The following is a 21017-nucleotide window of genomic DNA, read 5'->3' as shown; positions in this document are numbered from 1 at the left end:
AGACACACACACACACACATACAGAATATAACGTTATGATACATAATGATACAACTGTTAATGATACGGTATGGAAGACTAAAGCTGACAGTAAAATATATATCAATGAAATACATAACAGAAATAAATATAAACAGAAAATAATGGATTGGGAAATAATTAGCACATTAACACAGCTTATTTCAGTTTATTTCAGTTTATTTCAGTTTATTTTTAAAGAAACACAAAGTTTCTTCAAAAATTCTTGTTTTAAAAGTAACTTTTTTTTAGTTTTATTCTCGTTTCCGACGGCGTTTCTGGCCCATTGTAAGTAAAAAGAAAATAATTATTGAATATTATATAAAAACATTAGAGTTAACCAAAATTGAATATTCTCTGAGATTTAAATCCCAAATTTTTGAGGAAAAGAAATCTGAAAATTCAGAAAAATTCCTCTAAATGTATGACTTCATTCTTGTGAATGCAAACCCCTCCACTGGCTCCGTACTTTATTTATTACCTTTAATGACTCTGTTAAGCCACCGTATGTGTTGACGTGAATACAAACAGTCGCTGTCTTAGGTTTCTGTTGTTGGTGAAATGAAACCATCCGTCTGGTGTCTGCTTGATTGACAGACGGTCAGTGTTTACGTCCTCTTCTTCTTCTGTGGTATCTCACTGTAATCTGTCAGACAAACATCCTCCCACGTCTGATCAGAACACAACATGTTGTCACGATGACGCACACACTGCAGTGACTGTCGCTGACATCTCTGAAGCTAATAACAGGATTCAGATCCACTGGCACACTAAAGCAACAACAACAGCCAATCAGGCGGTTCATATTGATGTTCATGAAAGATCGGAGCAGAGACAAGTAATAAATATGTCAAACACATTAAAACGACTCTTAAATGTGACGTCACTCGTTCCTGATCGTAAACGAATTGAAACGTATTTACTCTGGTTCCCATCAAACAGAACAACGCCACACTGTTTGTTTTATGTATTATGTTTGTGTATTTATGATATAAACTAAGTCATAACACGGAGAAGGGAAGTGTTCACGTCTACCTGCTCCTTTTAGAACATGTTGTATTTATTTATTTTGTTGATTTAGATTTTGCTGCGTATGTTAACTCGTCATTTCTTTGTTATTGTTTGTCACATGCTGTAGATAAATGTAGATACATGTAGATACATGTAGATACATGTATCTACATTTATCTACATGTAGGTACATGTAGATACATGTATCTACATGTAGATACATGTATCTACATGTATCTACATTTATCTACAGCATGTGACAAACAATAACAAAGAAATGACGAGTTAACATACGCAGCAAAATCTACATACCCTGGTTCACATCAAACAGAACAACGCCACACTGTTTGTTTTATGTATTATGTTTGTGTATTTATGATATAAACTAAGTCATAACACGGAGAAGGGAATCACTAAATGTAGATACATGTAGATGTTCTTGTACTGACGTTAGTCGTCTCTGTTCTTCAGAGTCGGTCATTCCCAGTTCAGGAACGTTTCACGTGAAGCTCCCAAAGAAACCCGGAGTGGAGCTGGGAATCACCATCAGCTGTGAGTGAGACAGGAAGTAGAAACACGGCCTCATGTTTGTCTCTTTAATATTCTATGAGCTGCTTTGATTTCATCTTTAACATTTCATCTTCATCTGGAGTCAACAAACTGAATTATGTAGTTTTCTGTTTGATCTCTCTCTGTGTGACATCATCTCTCTCTCTCTGTCTCTCTCTCTGTCTCTCTCTCTCTCTGAGTGGAAGGAGGTGTGCGGAGCTGCAGGAGCGATGCAGGAGGAGTATGATAGTGTAATGTTGGGTATGATAGTGTAGTGTTGGGTATGATAGTGTAATGTTGGGTATGATAGTGTAGTGTTGGGTATGATAGTGTAATGTTGGGTATGATAGTGTAATGTTGGGTATGATAGTGTAATGTTGGGTATGATAGTGTAATGTTGGGTATGATAGTGTAGTGTTGGGTATGATAGTGTAATGTTGGGTATGATAGTGTAGTGTTGGGTATGATAGTGTAATGTTGGGTATGATAGTGTAATGTTGGGTATGATAGTGTAATGTTGGGTATGATAGTGTAATGTTGGGTATGATAGTGTAGTGTTGGGTATGATAGTGTAGTGTTGGGTATGATAGTGTAATGTTGGGTATGATAGTGTAATGTTGGGTATGATAGTGTAGTGTTGGGTATGATAGTGTAGTGTTGGGTATGATAGTGTAATGTTGGGTATGATAGTGTAATGTTGGGTATGATAGTGTAATGTTGGGTATGATAGTGTAATGTTGGGTATGATAGTGTAATGTTGGGTATGATAGTGTAATGTTGGGTATGATAGTGTAGTGTTGGGTATGATAGTGTAATGTTGGGTATGATAGTGTAGTGTTGGGTATGATAGTGTAATGTTGGGTATGATAGTGTAGTGTTGGGTATGATAGTGTAGTGTTGGGTATGATAGTGTAATGTTGGGTATGATAGTGTAATGTTGGGTATGATAGTGTAGTGTTGGGTATGATAGTGTAATGTTGGGTATGATAGTGTAATGTTGGGTATGATAGTGTAATGTTGGGTATGATAGTGTAATGTTGGGTATGATAGTGTAATGTTGGGTATGATAGTGTAGTGTTGGGTATGATAGTGTAATGTTGGGTATGATAGTGTAGTGTTGGGTATGATAGTGTAATGTTGGGTATGATAGTGTAGTGTTGGGTATGATAGTGTAATGTTGGGTATGATAGTGTAGTGTTGGGTATGATAGTGTAATGTTGGGTATGATAGTGTAGTGTTGGGTATGATAGTGTAATGTTGGGTATGATAGTGTAATGTTGGGTATGATAGTGTAATGTTGGGTATGATAGTGTAGTGTTGGGTATGATAGTGTAATGTTGGGTATGATAGTGTAATGTTGGGTATGATAGTGTAGTGTTGGCTATGATAGTGTAATGTTGGGTATGATAGTGTAATGTTGGGTATGATAGTGTAATGTTGGTATGATAGTGTAGTGTTGGGTATGATAGTGTAATGTTGGGTATGATAGTGTAATGTTGGGTATGATAGTGTAATGTTGGGTATGATAGTGTAGTGTTGGGTATGATAGTGTAGTGTTGGGTATGATAGTGTAATGTTGGGTATGATAGTGTAGTGTTGGGTATGATAGTGTAATGTTGGGTATGATAGTGTAATGTTGGGTATGATAGTGTAATGTTGGGTATGATAGTGTAGTGTTGGGTATGATAGTGTAGTGTTGGGTATGATAGTGTAATGTTGGGTATGATAGTGTAATGTTGGGTATGATAGTGTAATGTTGGGTATGATAGTGTAATGTTGGGTATGATAGTGTAGTGTTGGGTATGATAGTGTAGTGTTGGGTATGATAGTGTAATGTTGGGTATGATAGTGTAATGTTGGGTATGATAGTGTAATGTTGGGTATGATAGTGTAATGTTGGGTATGATAGTGTAATGTTGGGTATGATAGTGTAGTGTTGGGTATGATAGTGTAATGTTGGGTATGATAGTGTAGTGTTGGGTATGATAGTGTAATGTTGGGTATGATAGTGTAGTGTTGGGTATGATAGTGTAATGTTGGGTATGATAGTGTAGTGTTGGGTATGATAGTGTAATGTTGGGTATGATAGTGTAATGTTGGGTATGATAGTGTAATGTTGGGTATGATAGTGTAGTGTTGGGTATGATAGTGTAATGTTGGGTATGATAGTGTAATGTTGGGTATGATAGTGTAGTGTTGGCTATGATAGTGTAATGTTGGGTATGATAGTGTAATGTTGGGTATGATAGTGTAATGTTGGTATGATAGTGTAGTGTTGGGTATGATAGTGTAATGTTGGGTATGATAGTGTAATGTTGGGTATGATAGTGTAATGTTGGGTATGATAGTGTAGTGTTGGGTATGATAGTGTAGTGTTGGGTATGATAGTGTAATGTTGGGTATGATAGTGTAGTGTTGGGTATGATAGTGTAATGTTGGGTATGATAGTGTAATGTTGGGTATGATAGTGTAATGTTGGGTATGATAGTGTAGTGTTGGGTATGATAGTGTAGTGTTGGGTATGATAGTGTAATGTTGGGTATGATAGTGTAGTGTTGGGTATGATAGTGTAGTGTTGGGTATGATAGTGTAGTGTTGGGTATGATAGTGTAGTGTTGGGTATGATAGTGTAATGTTGGGTATGATAGTGTAATGTTGGGTATGATAGTGTAATGTTGGGTATGATAGTGTAATGTTGGGTATGATAGTGTAATGTTGGGTATGATAGTGTAGTGTTGGGTATGATAGTGTAATGTTGGGTATGATAGTGTAGTGTTGGGTATGATAGTGTAATGTTGGGTATGATAGTGTAGTGTTGGGTATGATAGTGTAATGTTGGGTATGATAGTGTAATGTTGGGTATGATAGTGTAGTGTTGGGTATGATAGTGTAATGTTGGGTATGATAGTGTAATGTTGGGTATGATAGTGTAATGTTGGGTATGATAGTGTAGTGTTGGGTATGATAGTGTAATGTTGGGTATGATAGTGTAATGTTGGGTATGATAGTGTAATGTTGGGTATGATAGTGTAGTGTTGGGTATGATAGTGTAGTGTTGGGTATGATAGTGTAATGTTGGGTATGATAGTGTAATGTTGGGTATGATAGTGTAATGTTGGGTATGATAGTGTAATGTTTGGTATGATAGTGTAATGTTGGGTATGATAGTGTAGTGGGGTGTATGATAGTGTAATGTTGGGTATGATAGTGTAGTGGGGTGTGCAGGGTTCACAGGTTTTTTTTGCGTACTTTTATCTGTTTTTTGGGTCTTTTTGAGCGGAGTGCAGCCGGGCAGCAGGTGCTGTCGGCGTGCTAAACGCTAGCATGCGCCTGACGGAGCTAACCAGGGAACACGGCGTAAAGATCCCGCCGCTGTTCGGGTGTTCGGTGGAGGAGATCAGCCTGGGAGTGGGTGAGCTTGTCGGCCACAGCCACGTGAAGTCCGCAGCGCGGATGAACAGCGCTGTGGTCATCTTTCTGGACAGCTTAGAAACTGCGGAAGTGGTGTTGATGAACGGGATCTCCGTGGGTGAACACTTCCTGCCCACGTATGCTCTCGCCTCACCGGAGGTGAAAGTCACTGTGTCCAACGTGCCGCCATTCATAAAGAGCGATGCCATCATCAAAGAGCTGTCCAAACATGGGAAGGTGGTGTCTCCGGTTAGGAGGGTGTCCTCTGGATTTCAGTCTCCGCTGGTGCAGCACGTGTTGTCTCACAGGAGACATGTCTTCATGATCCCCAGCAACAGGAGCAGAGTGGTCAACCTCAGCTTCAAGATCACTGTGGACGACTTTGACTACGTCATCTTTGCAAAGACAAACGATTTTAAATGTTACAGCTGTGGGAGAGAAGGACATCTGAGCAGAGCTTGTCCTGGGGACACGGCTCAAACAAAGACCAGAACCAGAGAGGTGCTGAGGAGGACAGAGGGGACAAGCAGGACGGACAAGAGGGAACAAGTGGAGCACAGGAGGCGAGGGTGAAGGAGACGGGTGGGGCTCAGGTGGTGAGAGTGGAGGAGACAGGTGTGACCCAGGAGGCGAGAGTGGAGGAGACAGGTGTGACCCAGGAGGTGAGGGTGCAGGAGACGGGTGGGGTACAGGAGGTGACAGAAGAGAGGACAAGTGGGGGACAAGAGGTGAGGAAGGACGGGGCAAGTGAGGTCCAGCAGGTGAGGGAGAGTACTGGAGGACAGGTGGAGGCAGGTAGGGAGGTGGACATGGAAGCAGACGAGGAGCAGCTCAAGGCCCCTCAGCTGAAGAGGAAACAGAGAGGAGACAGAGGAAGCTCACAGGCCAAGAAAGTGGCAACTACAGAAAGTGGAGGAGCAGCCGAGTGTGAGTCCAGGCCGGAAGAGGACCCTGAGTCGGGTTGGGAGGACTCTGAGCCCAGTCAGGAGGAGAACTCTGCTGTAAACAGTGAGCCCTCTACACACGGTGCTGGCAGCTCTCGGGGCTCTGGAGGCTACAGCGTGGAGGAGATCAAGGAGTTTCTGAGGAGGAGTAAGAACGTGAGAAAAGTCAGAGTGGAGGACTACCTCTCGGACAAGGAGCAGCTCTCCAGCTCTGCCAGATCTCACATGAGGAGCAAGGACAGAGGAGGTCTCACGAAGCAGGAAGGATACAGACTCAAGAAAATAGTTCACAAAGTGAACAAAGAACTGGACAAAGTGGGCGCTAAGTGAGAGTCAGATCTCAGCCTACAGACAATTAAAGACACGTTCATGTTTGTTGGACCTTATTTGTTGAACCGTTTTAAATGATACCGTATCGTGTTGTTCAGAAAAGAATTCGGTTTGTTTTGAGTAACAGTAGAACTCTGTAAATGGAACTTAACACAAACAAATAAAGATATATTTAAACCTGTCTGTCTCTCTCTGTCTCTCTGTCTGCAGCTCCGTCCAACAGGAAACCAGGTGATCCTCTGATCATCTCTGACATCAAGAAAGGCAGCGTAGCACACAGGTACACACACACACACACACAGGTACACACACACGCATGCACGCACACACACACACACACACACACACAGGTGTACACAGGTACACACGCATGCACACACACACACACACACAGGTACACACACACGCACACAGGTACACGCATGCACGCACATACACACAGGTACACGCACGCACACACACACTCACAGGTACACACACGCACACACACACACAGGTACACACACACACACACACAGGTACACACACAGGTACACACACACACACAGGTACACACACACACAGGTACACACACGCACACACACACACACGCACGCACACACACACACAGGTACACACACACACAGGTACACACACGCACACACACACACACGCACACACATACACACAGGTACACGCACACACACACGTTATCTGACAGTTATATTCTGTCATGTTCCCTCACTGTAAAGTGAAACAGATGCTTCCTGCTGACAGAAGCTCTGTAGCTCACATGTTCTGCTTCACACTCCAAAACACATGACCTACAAAACACACACACACACACACACACACACACACACACACACACACACACACACACACACACACACACACACAGTGACCTGCTCTGTTAGCCTAATTAACCAACCAATTACAGGCAGCTGACCGAGTTTGACATCTACATTTATCTGAAGGTTTAAAGATGAATATTTAACAAAGAAAGTGTGTATGTGTGCGTGTGTTTGCGTCCGTGCGTGTGTGTGTGTGTGCATGTGTGTGTGTGTGTGTGCGCGCGCGTGTGTGTGTCAGGACGGGGACTCTGGAGCTCGGAGACAAGCTGCTGGCCATCGATAACATCCGGGTGGAGAACTGCTCCATGGAGGAGGCCGTTGAGATCCTGCAGCAGTGTGACGAACTCGTCAAGCTGAAGATACGAAAGGACGAAGACAACTCGGGTACAAAGACGACCTCATCAGAGCAGATTAAACCCTAAAAATACATCTTCATGGTCTATATGAGTGAGCTGTAATGACAGCTTCCTCCTCTAGAGGCCAGTAGTTACGCTTTACCAGCCTCTGGTGGAATGTGACTCGTACTTATTGTTCATGAAGTACTACTGAGGTACTTTCTGCTCATGACACTTTGTACCTCAACTCTGGAGGACGGAAAAGATACAAAAAGATAATATGCTCATAAATGGACTAAAGGTCTTTTATCAGAAGAATTAGAAAATCACAAAAAACACATGTGATGTGAATATTTATATTTATGTAGAATTTCGGTGAAAAAAAAAAACAATTCTACATTTCTACAGGTTTAGATTTAATAAATAAATAAAATTAAATGTTCCAAAATAATATAAATGATAAATGTGACATAAATATATATTTCTGTTTTAATTAGCTTTTTGATGTATTTTTATTAATTCCCCTATTTATTTACTTATTTTAATTTATTTTATTAATTTGAAATTAATAAAAACAATATTTGAGAAAATTAAAACAGAAATGGAATCTTATTTCCCATTTAATCAATTGAATAATTCCTGCATGTTTATATTATTTTTGTTATATTTAATTTATTTTTATTTTGCAGCTTCCGTCCTCCATAAACTCCACTACGTGTCAGAGGGAAAAGTCATTTTGATAATATTAATCATTTGAATGTATTAGTAATAATATCGACTTAAAAGAAAAAATCTAAAAATATTAAATTAACAAGAATATTACATTATATTTTAAATGATGAGACATTTTTCAGAAATATAATAACAATACATTTATATTGTATAGCGCTTTAAAAGGTAATATACATGGTAACATAAACAATGAAAGCAACAACAATATAAACAAGACAGATAGACGTCAATATAACAGAAACATGCATAAGTAGCATCACAGGTTAGAAAAATAACACATTTAATAATTAACAGCGTGTTTCTAAAGCTACACATGAAGTGAAGCATTTTTACACAAAGATGAATAGAGAATTATTACAAACAGCAGTTGAATGAATCTTTATTGATCGTTTCAGACGAACAGGAAGTGTCCGGTAACATCATCTACACGGTGGAGCTGCAGCGGTACGGAGGCCCGCTGGGAATCACCATCTCCGGCACCGAGGAGCCGTTCGACCCCATCATCATCTCCTCGCTGAGCAAAGGAGGGCTGGCCGAGAGGTACCGTCCTCTGATTACATTCACCGAGTACATCTTCAGCACTCCGGCGGCTGCTCAGGGAAAGAAACGGCTAGTGTGCAGCAGAGTGTCTATTCTGGCGACACTGTTTATGATTATTATTGACTTATTATGGGAGCTGACGTACAACTTACAAAGTTAAAAACAAAACTCAAACCCTTTTTACGCCACATACAACAATCGAGCCGAAACGATGGAATAATTAAAAATGAAAAAGAAACGTCTCTGGTGAAGACGAACCGCGTGAGTTTAAACCGAAACAACAAGTCAGTGTGAAATACAACCGACTGTAAGCATTAAATATAAATGAAAACAGTGACGGCTTTATTCAGATCAGGATGATGTGGAGCATGTTGCCCTCTGCTGGCAATAAAGAATATAACACTATTATTTATTTATTATTAGTTACCGCCAATATTTAAAATAATTTAGTTTAGGGCTATTCACCGTGTGTGTGTGTGTGTGTGTGTGTGTGTGTGTGTGTGTGTGTGTGTGTGTGTGTGTGTGTGTGTGTGTGTGTGTGTGTGTGTGTGTGTGTGTGTGTGTGTGTGTGTGTGTGTGTGTGTGTGTGTGTGTGTGTGTGTTGTGTGTGTGTTGTAGGACCGGTGCGATCCATGTCGGCGATCGTATTCTGGCGATCAACAGCAGCAGCCTGAAGGGGAAACCTCTGAGTGAAGCCATCAGTCTGCTGCAGCAAGCAGGAGAGACGGTCACACTGAAGATCAAGAAGCAAGGAGACTGTACGTATATATATATATATACATATATATATATATATACATATATATATATATATATATATATATATATATATATATATATATATATATGCCTGAGAATCTTTACGTTTTCTTCAGTATCATAGTATCCAGTGATAGTTGTCTGTACATTAATGGATACATTGCAAACAGGACTTACTAATAGATGATTCAGCATTCTTTTCATGGTGATAATGTACAAAATGTAAACAAACGGACGTTCTTCACTGAGACAAATAACACCGTTTTGTCTCTCTTTAGTGTCGAGCCCAAAGACTTGTGTGATTGGTCCAGGCCTGGGGACGGGGGCGGGGCTTGTCCACGAGCACCAGGACGGGGTGGATGAGCCCGTCGTCATGGCGGCGGCGCTGTCGAGCCAGCGAGCGTTCAGCACGCTGCCGTCTGTGGACAGCGCCGTGGAGTCCTGGGACGGGTCCAACATGGACGGCAGCTTCACCACGACGGGTAGGAAGCACTCAGTCAGTCAGGAGAACGCAGTAGAACCTGTCAGTGGAACACAGTAGAACCTGTCAGAAGAAGAAACAATAGTCTGTCAGTAGAACAGAAATAGAACTTTTCAATAGAACAGAAATAGGTTCCACTGCTGTTCAACTGACAGAACCTGTCAGTTGAACAGCAGTGAATTCTATCATAAGAAGAAAGAGTAGAATCTGTGAGTGGAACTTTAAATATATTTTTATGTTAATACATTCTAATGTTATTATATTTTCTCCGTGTGCAGCGCCGCCATTTCAGTCGTCTCCGTACAGTTTCCACGAGTGGCGCAACGCCAAGACGACCAACAGCCAATCATCTTCCTCCGCTCGCCAGAGAGCCAATCCGCTGTCAGATCTGGGCCTGAGCGACGACGACTGGGACCGCCCACCACTCGGAGGGTGAGACAGTTAATTTATCATTCCTGGAAGAAACGTGTAAATATATTTAAACAGGTTTGTATCCGTTAGAATGACTCGAATAAAGAATACAAGGTATCGGTTACAAAATCAATCTATATATAAATATATATACATCTACTTTAATAATAATAGCCAAGAAATGGTTCCATTTATTTCAACAACAGATATAAATGTTAACAGAAAATACTGCACTGGGGAATAATAAATATGCAAATCAATCCATCAAAAAAGAAGTAATTCATCAACAAAATAAATACATTATATTTATTTGTTTAAAATGAATACATTTTATTAATCTGTTTAAAATAAATACATTTCATTTTTTTTATTTTTTTTTTATTTCTGTTCATATTTATTTATTTTCAAATATACCAGATTTATTTGATATTTGAATTTCTTTATTATTTATTTTCCTTCATTATTTCATTAATTTAATTGTTTTGAAATTAATTTATTATATTGCCACTTTTAATCCTCCATACAATTAGCGTGTTAGCGTTCCTTATTCAACTCAGTGGGAGTTGCTAGCAGCGAGCTAACAGCAGCAGTAACAGCAGTGTGTCTCTGTCTGCAGAAGCTGTAATCTCCCCAGCGGTCTAATCACTGACCTCTGCCCCCCACCCCCCACCCCCCCACACACAGTCCTCTGTCACTCACCTGGACCTGGTGACCTTTGACCCCTGACACATGTCCCTCACAAGTCTCACCGGCATGACCTGTTCTTCTCCAGCCTCCTCTGTGTGTATGTGTACATGTGACCATGATGTTCTTCTCTCTGATTGGCTGACCTGTGACATGTGACCCCAGGTTCACTGTGGGACACGATGGAACAGAACCGGACCAGGAGGAGAACTTCTGGTCTCAGGCTCTGGAGGATCTGGAGACCTGCGGCCAGAGTGGCATCCTACGAGAGCTGGAGGTGAGTAGTACTGAAAGAAGTAGTAGTAGTAGTATGATAGTAGGAGTAGTAGTAGTGGTAGTATGATGAGAGTAGTAGTAGTGATATGATAGTAGGAGAAATACCAGTAGTACTAGTAGTAGTATTGGTTGTGTAGTAGTGTTGAGGTCTTATATCAGAAGAAGACTTTTATCAATATCTTACTTTGAGAATTTTACATGTTTTTTCCCTTTTTTCCTCAAATGAATGTTTGACTAAATCAAAGCAGCCGTACATGAACTGTTCCTGAATACAAGTTTCTTCTTCAAATACAAGTTGTAGACGACTCGGCACACTGCAGATGAACTTGGTGCTACTGACTCATTTTGGGCCGACTGATCAATGAAAATGAATGTCACAATAAATAAAGATGTTTCTGACATCAGGGCTGTCACTTTAAATCAACGTGCAAAATACATTCAAATTAAAATTTTAGTACATTTCTTGTACTTCAAATATACCGTTACCAGTATACTACTATCAGATACTTAATACTTAATCAATGAAGCCGTAAACGTTGAGTTATTGAGCTGAAAAGAGAAATGACTCCTTCTCTTCCAGGAGGACGGAAAGGAAGCGCACCTCCTCACTCTGGTATCCTCCTCCCTCCTCTCCAGCTACAAACTCCTCCTTTCTCTCATCCTGTCCTCTTCTTCCTCTCTTCTCTTCTCCTCCTGTCCTCTCCTCTTTCCTCTCCTCCCTCCCTCCTCTCCTCTCCTCTTTCCTCTCCTCCCTCCCTCCTCTCCTCCTGTCTTCTCCTTCTCCTCTCCTCTCCTCCTGTTTTAGCGTTGTCTAACATCAGACATGTTTTTTTAATGTGCCTCTAACCACCGGCAGCAAAGCTACACAGACCATGGTGATGTCATTGTGACATGTCAGTGACATCACCCGGCTTCTGACCAATCACGTGGCAGAGTCACGTTGCACCGGGCATGGCAGTTTGAGCAAGGCATGCTGCGAGAGCTTGTGCAAGGCCTGATGGGTAGTTTGTTTTGTCGGTCATAAAGTCACGCATGCGTCTGACGAGTCCTTGATTCTGATTGGCTGACGAGCGTTTATTAAGTAGAATTAGAGCAAAATAAAATATGTTTAAATACTAAAACATCAGGTCAGAAGTTCCTGCCAGTTGTAATGCCAGTAAAAGTGTTGATTCGGACCACACCATCGTAGAATCCATCAGTAGATCTGTTGATAGAAAGAACAGCAGTAGAACCTGTGGGTAGAACACAGTAGAACTCGTCAACTGTTTTATTTTTGATTGGCTCTCTGTGATTGGATGTTTGTGATTGACTCTCTGTGATTGGATGTTTGTGATTGACTCTCTGTGATTGGATGTTTTTGATTGGCTCTCTGTGATTGGATGTTTTTGATTGGATGTTTTTGATTGACTCCCTGTGATTGGATGTTTTTGATTGACTCTCTGTGATTGGATGTTTTTGATTGACTCTCTGTGATTGGATGTTTTTGATTGACTCTCTGTGATTGGATGTTTTTGATTGACTCTCTGTGATTGGATGTTTTTGATTGGATGTTTTTGATTGACTCTCTGTGATTGGATGTTTTTGATTGGATGTTTTTGATTGGCTCTCTGTGATTGGATGTTTTTGATTGACTCCCTGTGATTGGATGTTTTTGATTGACTCCCTGTGATTGGATGTTTTTGATTGGCTCTCTGTGATTGGATGTTTGTGATTGGATATTTTTGATTGGCTCTCTGTGATTGGATGTTTTTGATTGGATGTTTTTGATTGGATGTTTTTGATTGGATGTTTTTGATTGGATGTTTTTGATTGGCTCACTGTGATTGGATGTTTTTGATTGACTCTCTGTGATTGGATGTTTGTGATTGGCTCTCTGTGATTGGATGTTTTTGATTGACTCTCTGTGATTGGATGTTTTTGATTGGCTCCCTGTGATTGGATGTTTGTGATTGGATGTTTTTGATTGGCTCTCTGTGATTGGATGTTTGTGATTGGATGTTTTTGATTGGCTCTCTGTGATTGGATGTTTGTGATTGGATGTTTTTGATTGGCTCTCTGTGATTGGATGTTTTTGATTGGCTCTCTGTGATTGGAGGTTTGTGATTGGCTCTCTGTGATTGGATGATTGTGATTAACTGTCTGTGATTGGATGTTTTTGATTGGCTGTCTGTGATTGGATGTTTTTGATTGGCTGTCTCCAGGCGACCATCATGTCCGGCTCCAGCCTCAGTCTGAACCATGACCCCACCCCCCTGCGCAGCACTCTGGGGCGCCAGGCGAGCTTCCAGGAACGCAGCAACTCCAAACCACAGGTAACCAGGACTGACCTATGACCTCTTGACTGTTACACCTGTGTTCTATCTCTAAAGTGAATTATTAATTGTGCCTTTTCTCAGGTGTCCAATCGGTCCAACACCTTGCCCTCTGACCCCCAGCGCCGGGCCTTTGCCATGAGGAAGATGAGGCAGGAAGTCAATGAGATCCTGAACCACAACCCTGTGGAACTCCACAAGGTGATGTATGAATCCTTCAAAGGGACCGGATGTAAATCTACTTCCTGTTATCCTAACATAGTGTGTGTGTGTGTTTGCAGCTGACTCTGGAGAAGCTCTCGGATCTGGAGGACTTTGGGTTCAGTGTTTCTGACGGTATGTTGGACCGCGGCGTCTACGTTAACAACATCCGACCGGGGGGCCCGGCAGAGCAGGGTAGCCTCCAGGCCTATGACCGAATACTACAGGTACAAAAACATGAGTATCTGCGTCCACGCTAGCACCTCCTGTGAGGCTACTCGTGAACCATATACGTTCTATGTCTTCCAGATTAACCACGTCCGGACCCGGGACTTCGACTGCTGCCTCGTGGTTCCGCTGATCGCCGAGTCTCCGAACCACCTGGAGCTCGTCATCAGCCGAAACCCCACCTCCTCCTCGCTGCTGGCCAACCACACCGACGGCATCACCAACAGCGGCCACTCCCCTCAGCCAATCGGCGGCGATCTGGGACCTTCGGAGTTCTCGATTGGCCCGGGAGAGGACGGCTGTCCGATCAAGTGGAGCCAACCGGGAGACGGGCTGGGGGCGGGGTTTGGGATGAGTCAGGTGAATAATAAATCCGTATAGCAGACAAAACTGGATGAAACCGGTTCCAACCAGATTGGACTGGAGAACAGTAAAACTAAGTTAAAATATAACTGGTTTAGATCCGTCCAAACCCCCCATGGTGCTACACACACCCTCTGGATGATCTTTGACCACTAAAGTTTGATCTTTGAACTGCTAAAGCAACCTGAAAGCACACTGATGGACCGGAGCAACACCTCACCTTTTCACTTGAACCAGTTCTGCATACTGGTCCTACTGGTGTCACTGGAACCAGAACTATAACTACTGATCCTACTGGAACCATAGCCAGAGCTACTGGTCTAACTGGTTACTGAGCCATGGCTCCTGATTCTATTGAAGGCCACAGCCGATGGGTATACTGGTTTAAGATTAATGGGCTCTGGTCTTAGTGGTTACAGAACCATGGCCCTACTGAGACCACAGCAAAAATGTATTCTGGTCTGAGTCGTGACAGAATCATGGGTACTGGTCCAACAGAAGCCACGGCCAACATTGGTTCAACATTTGGTTCTTCTTGGTACAAATCCAGAACCATGACCACTGTCCTCTACGAGTCCAGAACTGGGACTCCTGGTCCATCTTACTCCGTGTCACTAGAATCAGAACCATGGCTTCTGGTTGCACTGGCCAAGGACCACAGCAGCACAAAGACTTATGGGACTCCAGAACCTGCTGATGGACAAACGGGTTGCCAAGGAGACTAGGGATGCTCCGATCAGGATATCTAGTGTCATTGATACTGATCACTGGTTTCTGTTCTTAAACATTGATTTCTGTCAAAGTCTTATTTGGGTTCTTCAAGTTATGGGTAGAAGTACCTTCATTGGCTCAGACGTTTGGGTTTAGTTTGAAGATAGTTATGGTTAAGTACTTATAAAGTTGGAAACTGTTTGGTGAAGATTTGGTGTAGTTCAGGTTAGGATGAGGATTTAGAAGATTCCATAAGGCCACAACAAGGCCCTGTTCACATCCGTCTTCTTCAATACAGCATGATGTTCATTTAGTACATTATGGTCCATTTAGAATCAAACAAACCATAAAGCAGGGGATGCTTTAGGGCGGGGCTACACAGTGATTGACAGGTCTCTACCACAGACGTATACAGCGTCTACGTCACTCGTCCTCAGTCCAGATATGGTCACTTCCTGTTCACTGGTTGCAATAAAAACAACATGGCGACAGACGTAATCCAAGATGGCGACGTGACACTTCCTGTGCTTAGTCTGCCAGAAATTAAAAGAAGAAGAAGTCTAAACAAAACAGATTGGGTCCATTTCTTGTCATGTTCAAAGGAAACCAAATGGCCCCAAGATCTTTGCCGCACTTAAATATATTTCTATTGTCTTGTGCTGAACAAATCCAGCAATGTTAGAACCATTAGCTCATAGAATGCTATCAGGCTAGCAGCATCAGCAATATTTTTGAGTAAACTTGGGAAAAAAAGTCCTTAAATTGCTGGAAATTTGAACATTGACAACTGGGCAAACCCAAACTGCTGAGGAAGATCTCATGACTGTTTCTCAAGTCAATTTAAACCGACTTTTCAAAGTAGACGTTTTTTTTTTTTTTGCATTAGTATCGACAAATTTGTAAGGATACTTAGCCCTGATGGTGGAAAACACTGTTTCATGTTTTTGTTGTTATTATTAGTAAATTTTAAGACAAAAATCCAGTAATCAGCTGATGTTGATCGGAGCATCCTTAATGAAATACAACAGAGGGTTTACTGTTTAGATTTATGTTCTGTGCCATGAATGAGCTGCAGACAGGAAGAGTAATAATAATCACGATGACAATAATGATGATGATGATGACACTGAGCAGTTCAATAAGAATCTTTTTCTACTGTTTACACCTGTTGGACTGGCCACACTGTGTGTGTGTATGTATGTGTGTGTGTGTGGGTGTGGGTGTGTTTGTATGTTATGTGTGTTAAACACAAGGCCAGTTAAGCCCCTCCCACCTCAAGTCCTCGTCTTGGCTTTGCCCCCCCCACCCACTCTTCTTCCCTCGACCAATAGGCAGCCAAGATGACAGACAGACAGACGGTTCTGAGAGATTCAGCTGATTGGCTGGAACCAATCAGAAAAAAAAAATCTTCCCTGCCCGTCTGTGATTGGTTCTCCTCGACACACAAGCCAACCAATCAGCTACCAGGAAGAAGCCAAGCATGCCCCTACCCAGACTTCCCTAACCCCCCCCCCCCCAGTACCAGTGATCTATTATGCTAATCGATCGGTGTGTTTTTTGATTGACTGTTGTCGGTTTTCCCTGTTTGTTTGTTTCGATGGCGACTGAACCTGAAAAGATGTAAAATAGATACTTAAAAAAACAAACGCTTCAGTCCCGTCGCTGTTCACATCGAGACCATCGAATCCCCGAAACCTTCACCTCATAACCACGAAAAAAAATCCTGATCGAACAGGAAACCTTTGACAGTAAATTCCTGTGAGTGTGTGCGCGTGTGTGTGTGTGTATTTATTTTGGAGTGATGTCAACATCTTCCTGCTCTCACCTCAATCTGAACTCACTATTTAAACTGGCCAATCAGAACCCTCACACGGCACCGATCGCTAGAATAACGCCATCCCTGAGTGCTAGCATACGTTAGCTTGTGGCTAGCAGGCACAGGGCTAGCATAAGGTTTACACACAGCACAAGGCTAATACTAGCTGTGGTTACCACCTAGCAAACATCACCATTTGGTAAATATATGGTTAGCACACAACTAACGCAAGGCTAGCCGACATATAGCCAACATACCTAGATGTTAGCACACAGCTAACCCATGGCCAACACCTGGCTAACAAAGCCAGTGTTTGGTTAGCACACACCTAGCACAAGGCTAACATAGGGCTAACATCTTGTAAACACAGCCAGTATTTGGGTCGTGCAAAGCTAAAACAAGGCTACCACATGGCTAACACATGGTAAACATAACCAATATTTGGTTAGCGCACAGCTAACACAGGGCTACCACAATTATACAGTTAGGTCTACCACGGCTAGCTGGTTCAGTTAGCACATGGTTAGCATTCACCATTTTATGGCTAACATTACATTAAAGTCCAGTTGGTAGTGGTAGTGGTAGCTCTGTCACACACTGTTCCACCAATAGAAAAAGAGCCACATGGCTGAGGGGCGTGGCTTCAAGAGGGTTCGATGTGAGATCTAAAGCCATACACACTGTGTGTGTGTGTGTGTGTGTGTGTACGTGTACGGAGGACTAAATCTGTATTATAATGAATAAATAAGTGAAAGATATACGGAAATACATTTTTTTTTATAAATACGAAAATAATTACATAGAAATGAATTAATATAAATAATTTGTTTAAAATAAAGGAATACATTTTATTTATTTTCCTATTTTAGTGCTTATTTTTTATTTTAAAATTAACCTGCAGATTTATTTGACCTGCGTTTTTATTTCTACATTTCTTTAATGTATACAAAAGTAATTTATTTATTTATTATGCCAGCTTTGGCCCTTGTGTGTGTTTGAGTGTGTGTATATAACATTGCAGGGATTTGCACTCCAATGATTCACCTCAGCAAGACATCCGCCCACACACACACACACGTACAGTACACACACGCACGCACACACATGCATTGCACTGCCATTTGACATAGTGGGTCAGATTAGTTTCCATGTAGCTTCACCAACCAACCAAACTGTATTTTCTTTAAAGGAACAGGGATGTTGTAAAGTATTTTTGTACAAATTTAATACTTTGGTAGCATGACGTTCCTGGTGTTTGTCCTGTCGGGCTCCACTGCTCTCCTCCATCCCCCTTTGTATGGACGACTACTGAGCAACAATAAAGATGAAGACCTGCTGGGAGAACTCGACTCCATGTTTGTTTGTTTCAATAAAAAGGTTAATTTAATTATTCATCATTTTACAGCACGGTGTTTCACGATGAAGTATTATTTGTAGCCACTTCACACAACATATACAACTATTTAAATTACAATATAAAAAAATACTGGTACTTGTATACAAATCATTATCTACATTAGAGAGACTTTAGTTTACAAACAGCAAATTCTATATTGTTTTTATAATTTCAAAACTTAATTAGCAGTTTAATAATATCAAAAGTAATTTAGACAACACAAATACAACTAAATTAGACATACAAAATCCTGGTTATTAGAACATATAAAGCTGCCATTATAATAAATAAATGAATGAATGTACAGGCTGATTTGAAAATCAATAATTATGCACGTAAATACAAAAATAAATACATTATTTATTCTGTATTTCTTTTTTACCAAAATAATTATTAATTTATTTTCACGTGTGTATTCCCATTGTATTCTCTTCTGGTTGTATTTACTTGTATAATTATTTATTTATTGAGTAATTTATTTTATTTGCGGATTCTGTTAATATTCAAAACAGCATTCATCTTTCAGAATGTTAAAACATGTTTGGCACAATTAGTTGTAATTTATTCATCAACAATTATGTAAATATAAGTTATAATAATTATTGTAATCATTTTGTAATATTTTGCAAAAGTAAAGCTTTAATTTCTGTAAACCGGATGTGACGTTCCCGCTCGGCGCTCTCTCTTCCGGCCTGCTCGGTGACTCTGCGGTGGATTAGTTCGGTATGTTCTCCGGTGTGTTGTCGCTGTTTCTCCGTTAGCATTGCCGCTGTTCCTCCGTTCTACCTCCAGCTAACTGGTGGAAACGTTAACCGACGTGTCTCCTGGATAAATAACCACCGAGCCGAACATGTCCACCGCGCTGGAGAGCTACATCAACCGTATCCTGCTGCTAGCTGGCTAGCATGCTAACCTCCCGTCTGAATGAATGCATTGACGCTAGTTAGCTTAGCGTACAAGCTAGGAGGGATCTGTCTTTAGTTGTTTATCAAACGTAGTTAGCAGTGCAGTTAGTCGTTTTTTTATTATATATATTATATCATATCATATTATATATATGTATATTATATTATTCCCAGTTATTTAATTAATGTTTTGTCCAGAAATGTTTCTTTAACTCTGTGATTCAGGTACTGTGGCCATCGTCACCTCAGACGGCAGAATGATTGTGGTGAGTTTAAATACCTGTTAAAGTACCTTTGTTCAGTAGTAAAATGTAACCAACTACATGTACTTTAGTCAAAGTACTGATATCACACTGTTAAAATACTCTATTACAATTAAACGTCCTGTATTCAAACCCTTTGATTGTATTGATTGATCAGTAAAATGTTTCTGCTGCATTAATGTGTATCTTGCATATATATATATATATATAAAAACATACATATATAAAAACATACATATATAAACATACATTGCTGTTTAGTGAAGCATTGAACAGTTTCTAGAAGGAACTTTCATGTTGTGTTGATTCTGTCGCCCCCTGTGGACTAAAGTGGAAGTGTCTCTGAGCACCAGAGTCCCTTTAGTCATTCTACTGCACAGGCATTCTCTGACAGTCTGCGCCTCTCAGTCCTGGTTCTGGTTCTCCCGTGTCTCCCTTCCCTCCAGCGGGTCCAGCAGTACGTCCTGGGTCTCCAGCAGCGTGGTGTCAGTGTTGCTGTAAACTTTGATGTGTGTGTGTGTGTGTGTGTGTTCAGGGCACTCTGAAGGGTTTCGATCAAACCATCAACCTGATCCTGGATGAGAGCCACGAGCGGGTGTTCAGCTCCAGTCAGGGCGTGGAGCAGGTGGTGCTGGGACTCTACATCGTCAGAGGAGACAACGTGTGAGTCACCGTCGCCTAATAATCAACGTATTATTACGTCGTAACAGAAAGAACAGCAGTAGAAAACTTTACCACTTTAATACGTTCTCTTTATTTTTAATACATTAACGTTGTTACTTAAAGATATTAGAGATGAGTTTTGAGCTGTTTAACTTAATTAATAACACTAATTTATGATGCATCATTAAAACTACTAATGACAATATTTAATCATAATTAAATTCCGTATCATTTGAAATGTATATTTTATGCAAATGAGCTCTATCGACGACAATAACAAAGTAACCAGAAAACATTTAGAGTTGTTGACGGTTTACATTTACTTCAGAGCGGTTGAAATAGTTGCGTCTGTACTTAGTTTGTAGAACAGTTTTCATAAAGTAACTTTTAGTTTTTGTTTGTTTTCAGGGCCGTGATCGGAGAGATCGACGAGGAGACGGACTCCACTCTGGATTTAGGAAACATCAGAGCCGAGCCGCTCAACTCTGTCGCCCACTGACCTCTGACCTCCCCCCCAGGAGTCTGTTTACTGATGCAGGTTTGCTGAGTCATCTGGATCAGCGAAGCCCCCCCCCCCTAAAATCTGATGTGTAATTAGAATAAAAATTACCCAGAAACCTCAGCAAACCTTCTGCCGCTAACAGACTCCTGCGCTGACATTTTTCTGTTTGTATGTTTTTATAAATAAAGATTAGACTTGTTAGAATAACTTTTTTATGTTTCGAGTGAGTTTTCGTCAGATTGCGATTTGTTTAAATAAAGTTTAAAATCTGATATTGTGACGGAACATCTTTCTTTGTTTACCGTGGAGGTAGAAGTACTCAGGCCTTCACTTAAATATCAGT

The 21017-nt window shown here is 41.1% G+C and overlaps 2 protein-coding genes across 2 annotated transcripts in view; both read left to right on the top strand.

Annotated features, from left to right (window-relative positions):
* grip1 (glutamate receptor interacting protein 1) overlaps window positions 1-17703 on the top strand; it is a 31094-nt gene extending 13391 nt beyond the window's left edge. Inside the window, exons 14-26 of the mRNA XM_079294533.1 lie at window positions 1501-1581; window positions 6474-6543; window positions 7335-7480; window positions 8559-8703; window positions 9322-9461; window positions 9741-9944; window positions 10222-10375; window positions 11204-11315; window positions 11895-11927; window positions 13516-13626; window positions 13711-13827; window positions 13908-14054; window positions 14137-17703. Coding sequence (XP_079150659.1) covers window positions 1501-1581; window positions 6474-6543; window positions 7335-7480; window positions 8559-8703; window positions 9322-9461; window positions 9741-9944; window positions 10222-10375; window positions 11204-11315; window positions 11895-11927; window positions 13516-13626; window positions 13711-13827; window positions 13908-14054; window positions 14137-14436 — 1760 coding nt within the window. The 3' untranslated portion in view covers window positions 14437-17703. The remainder of the gene's footprint in view (window positions 1-1500; window positions 1582-6473; window positions 6544-7334; window positions 7481-8558; window positions 8704-9321; window positions 9462-9740; window positions 9945-10221; window positions 10376-11203; window positions 11316-11894; window positions 11928-13515; window positions 13627-13710; window positions 13828-13907; window positions 14055-14136) is intronic.
* A 1334-nt stretch (window positions 17704-19037) lies between these two features.
* lsm8 (LSM8 homolog, U6 small nuclear RNA associated) lies at window positions 19038-20946 on the top strand. Its single transcript, XM_079294168.1, has 4 exons — window positions 19038-19222; window positions 19472-19512; window positions 20045-20172; window positions 20581-20946. Exons 1-4 carry the CDS (start codon window positions 19192-19194, stop codon window positions 20669-20671), a joined length of 291 nt encoding a protein of 96 aa, XP_079150294.1. The 5' UTR covers window positions 19038-19191; the 3' UTR covers window positions 20672-20946.
* Window positions 20947-21017: the final 71 nt, after the last annotated feature.

Source organism: Melanostigma gelatinosum (assembly GCF_949748355.1).
Source record: "Melanostigma gelatinosum genome assembly, chromosome: 22".
NCBI classification, from domain to species: Eukaryota; Metazoa; Chordata; class Actinopteri; order Perciformes; family Zoarcidae; genus Melanostigma; species Melanostigma gelatinosum.
Note: the sequence above shows the minus strand (reverse complement) of the source record. Positions and strands in the feature narration are given on the sequence as shown.

Coding starts and splice junctions, on each gene's coding strand:
- lsm8 (XM_079294168.1), top strand. CDS start 19,192: ATGTCCACCGCGCTGGAGAGCTACATCAACC. Junction 19,513..20,044: donor CAGACGGCAGAATGATTGTG/GTGAGTTTAAAT, acceptor GTGTGTGTTCAG/GGCACTCTGAAGGGTTTCGA. Junction 20,173..20,580: donor ATCGTCAGAGGAGACAACGT/GTGAGTCACCGT, acceptor GTTTGTTTTCAG/GGCCGTGATCGGAGAGATCG.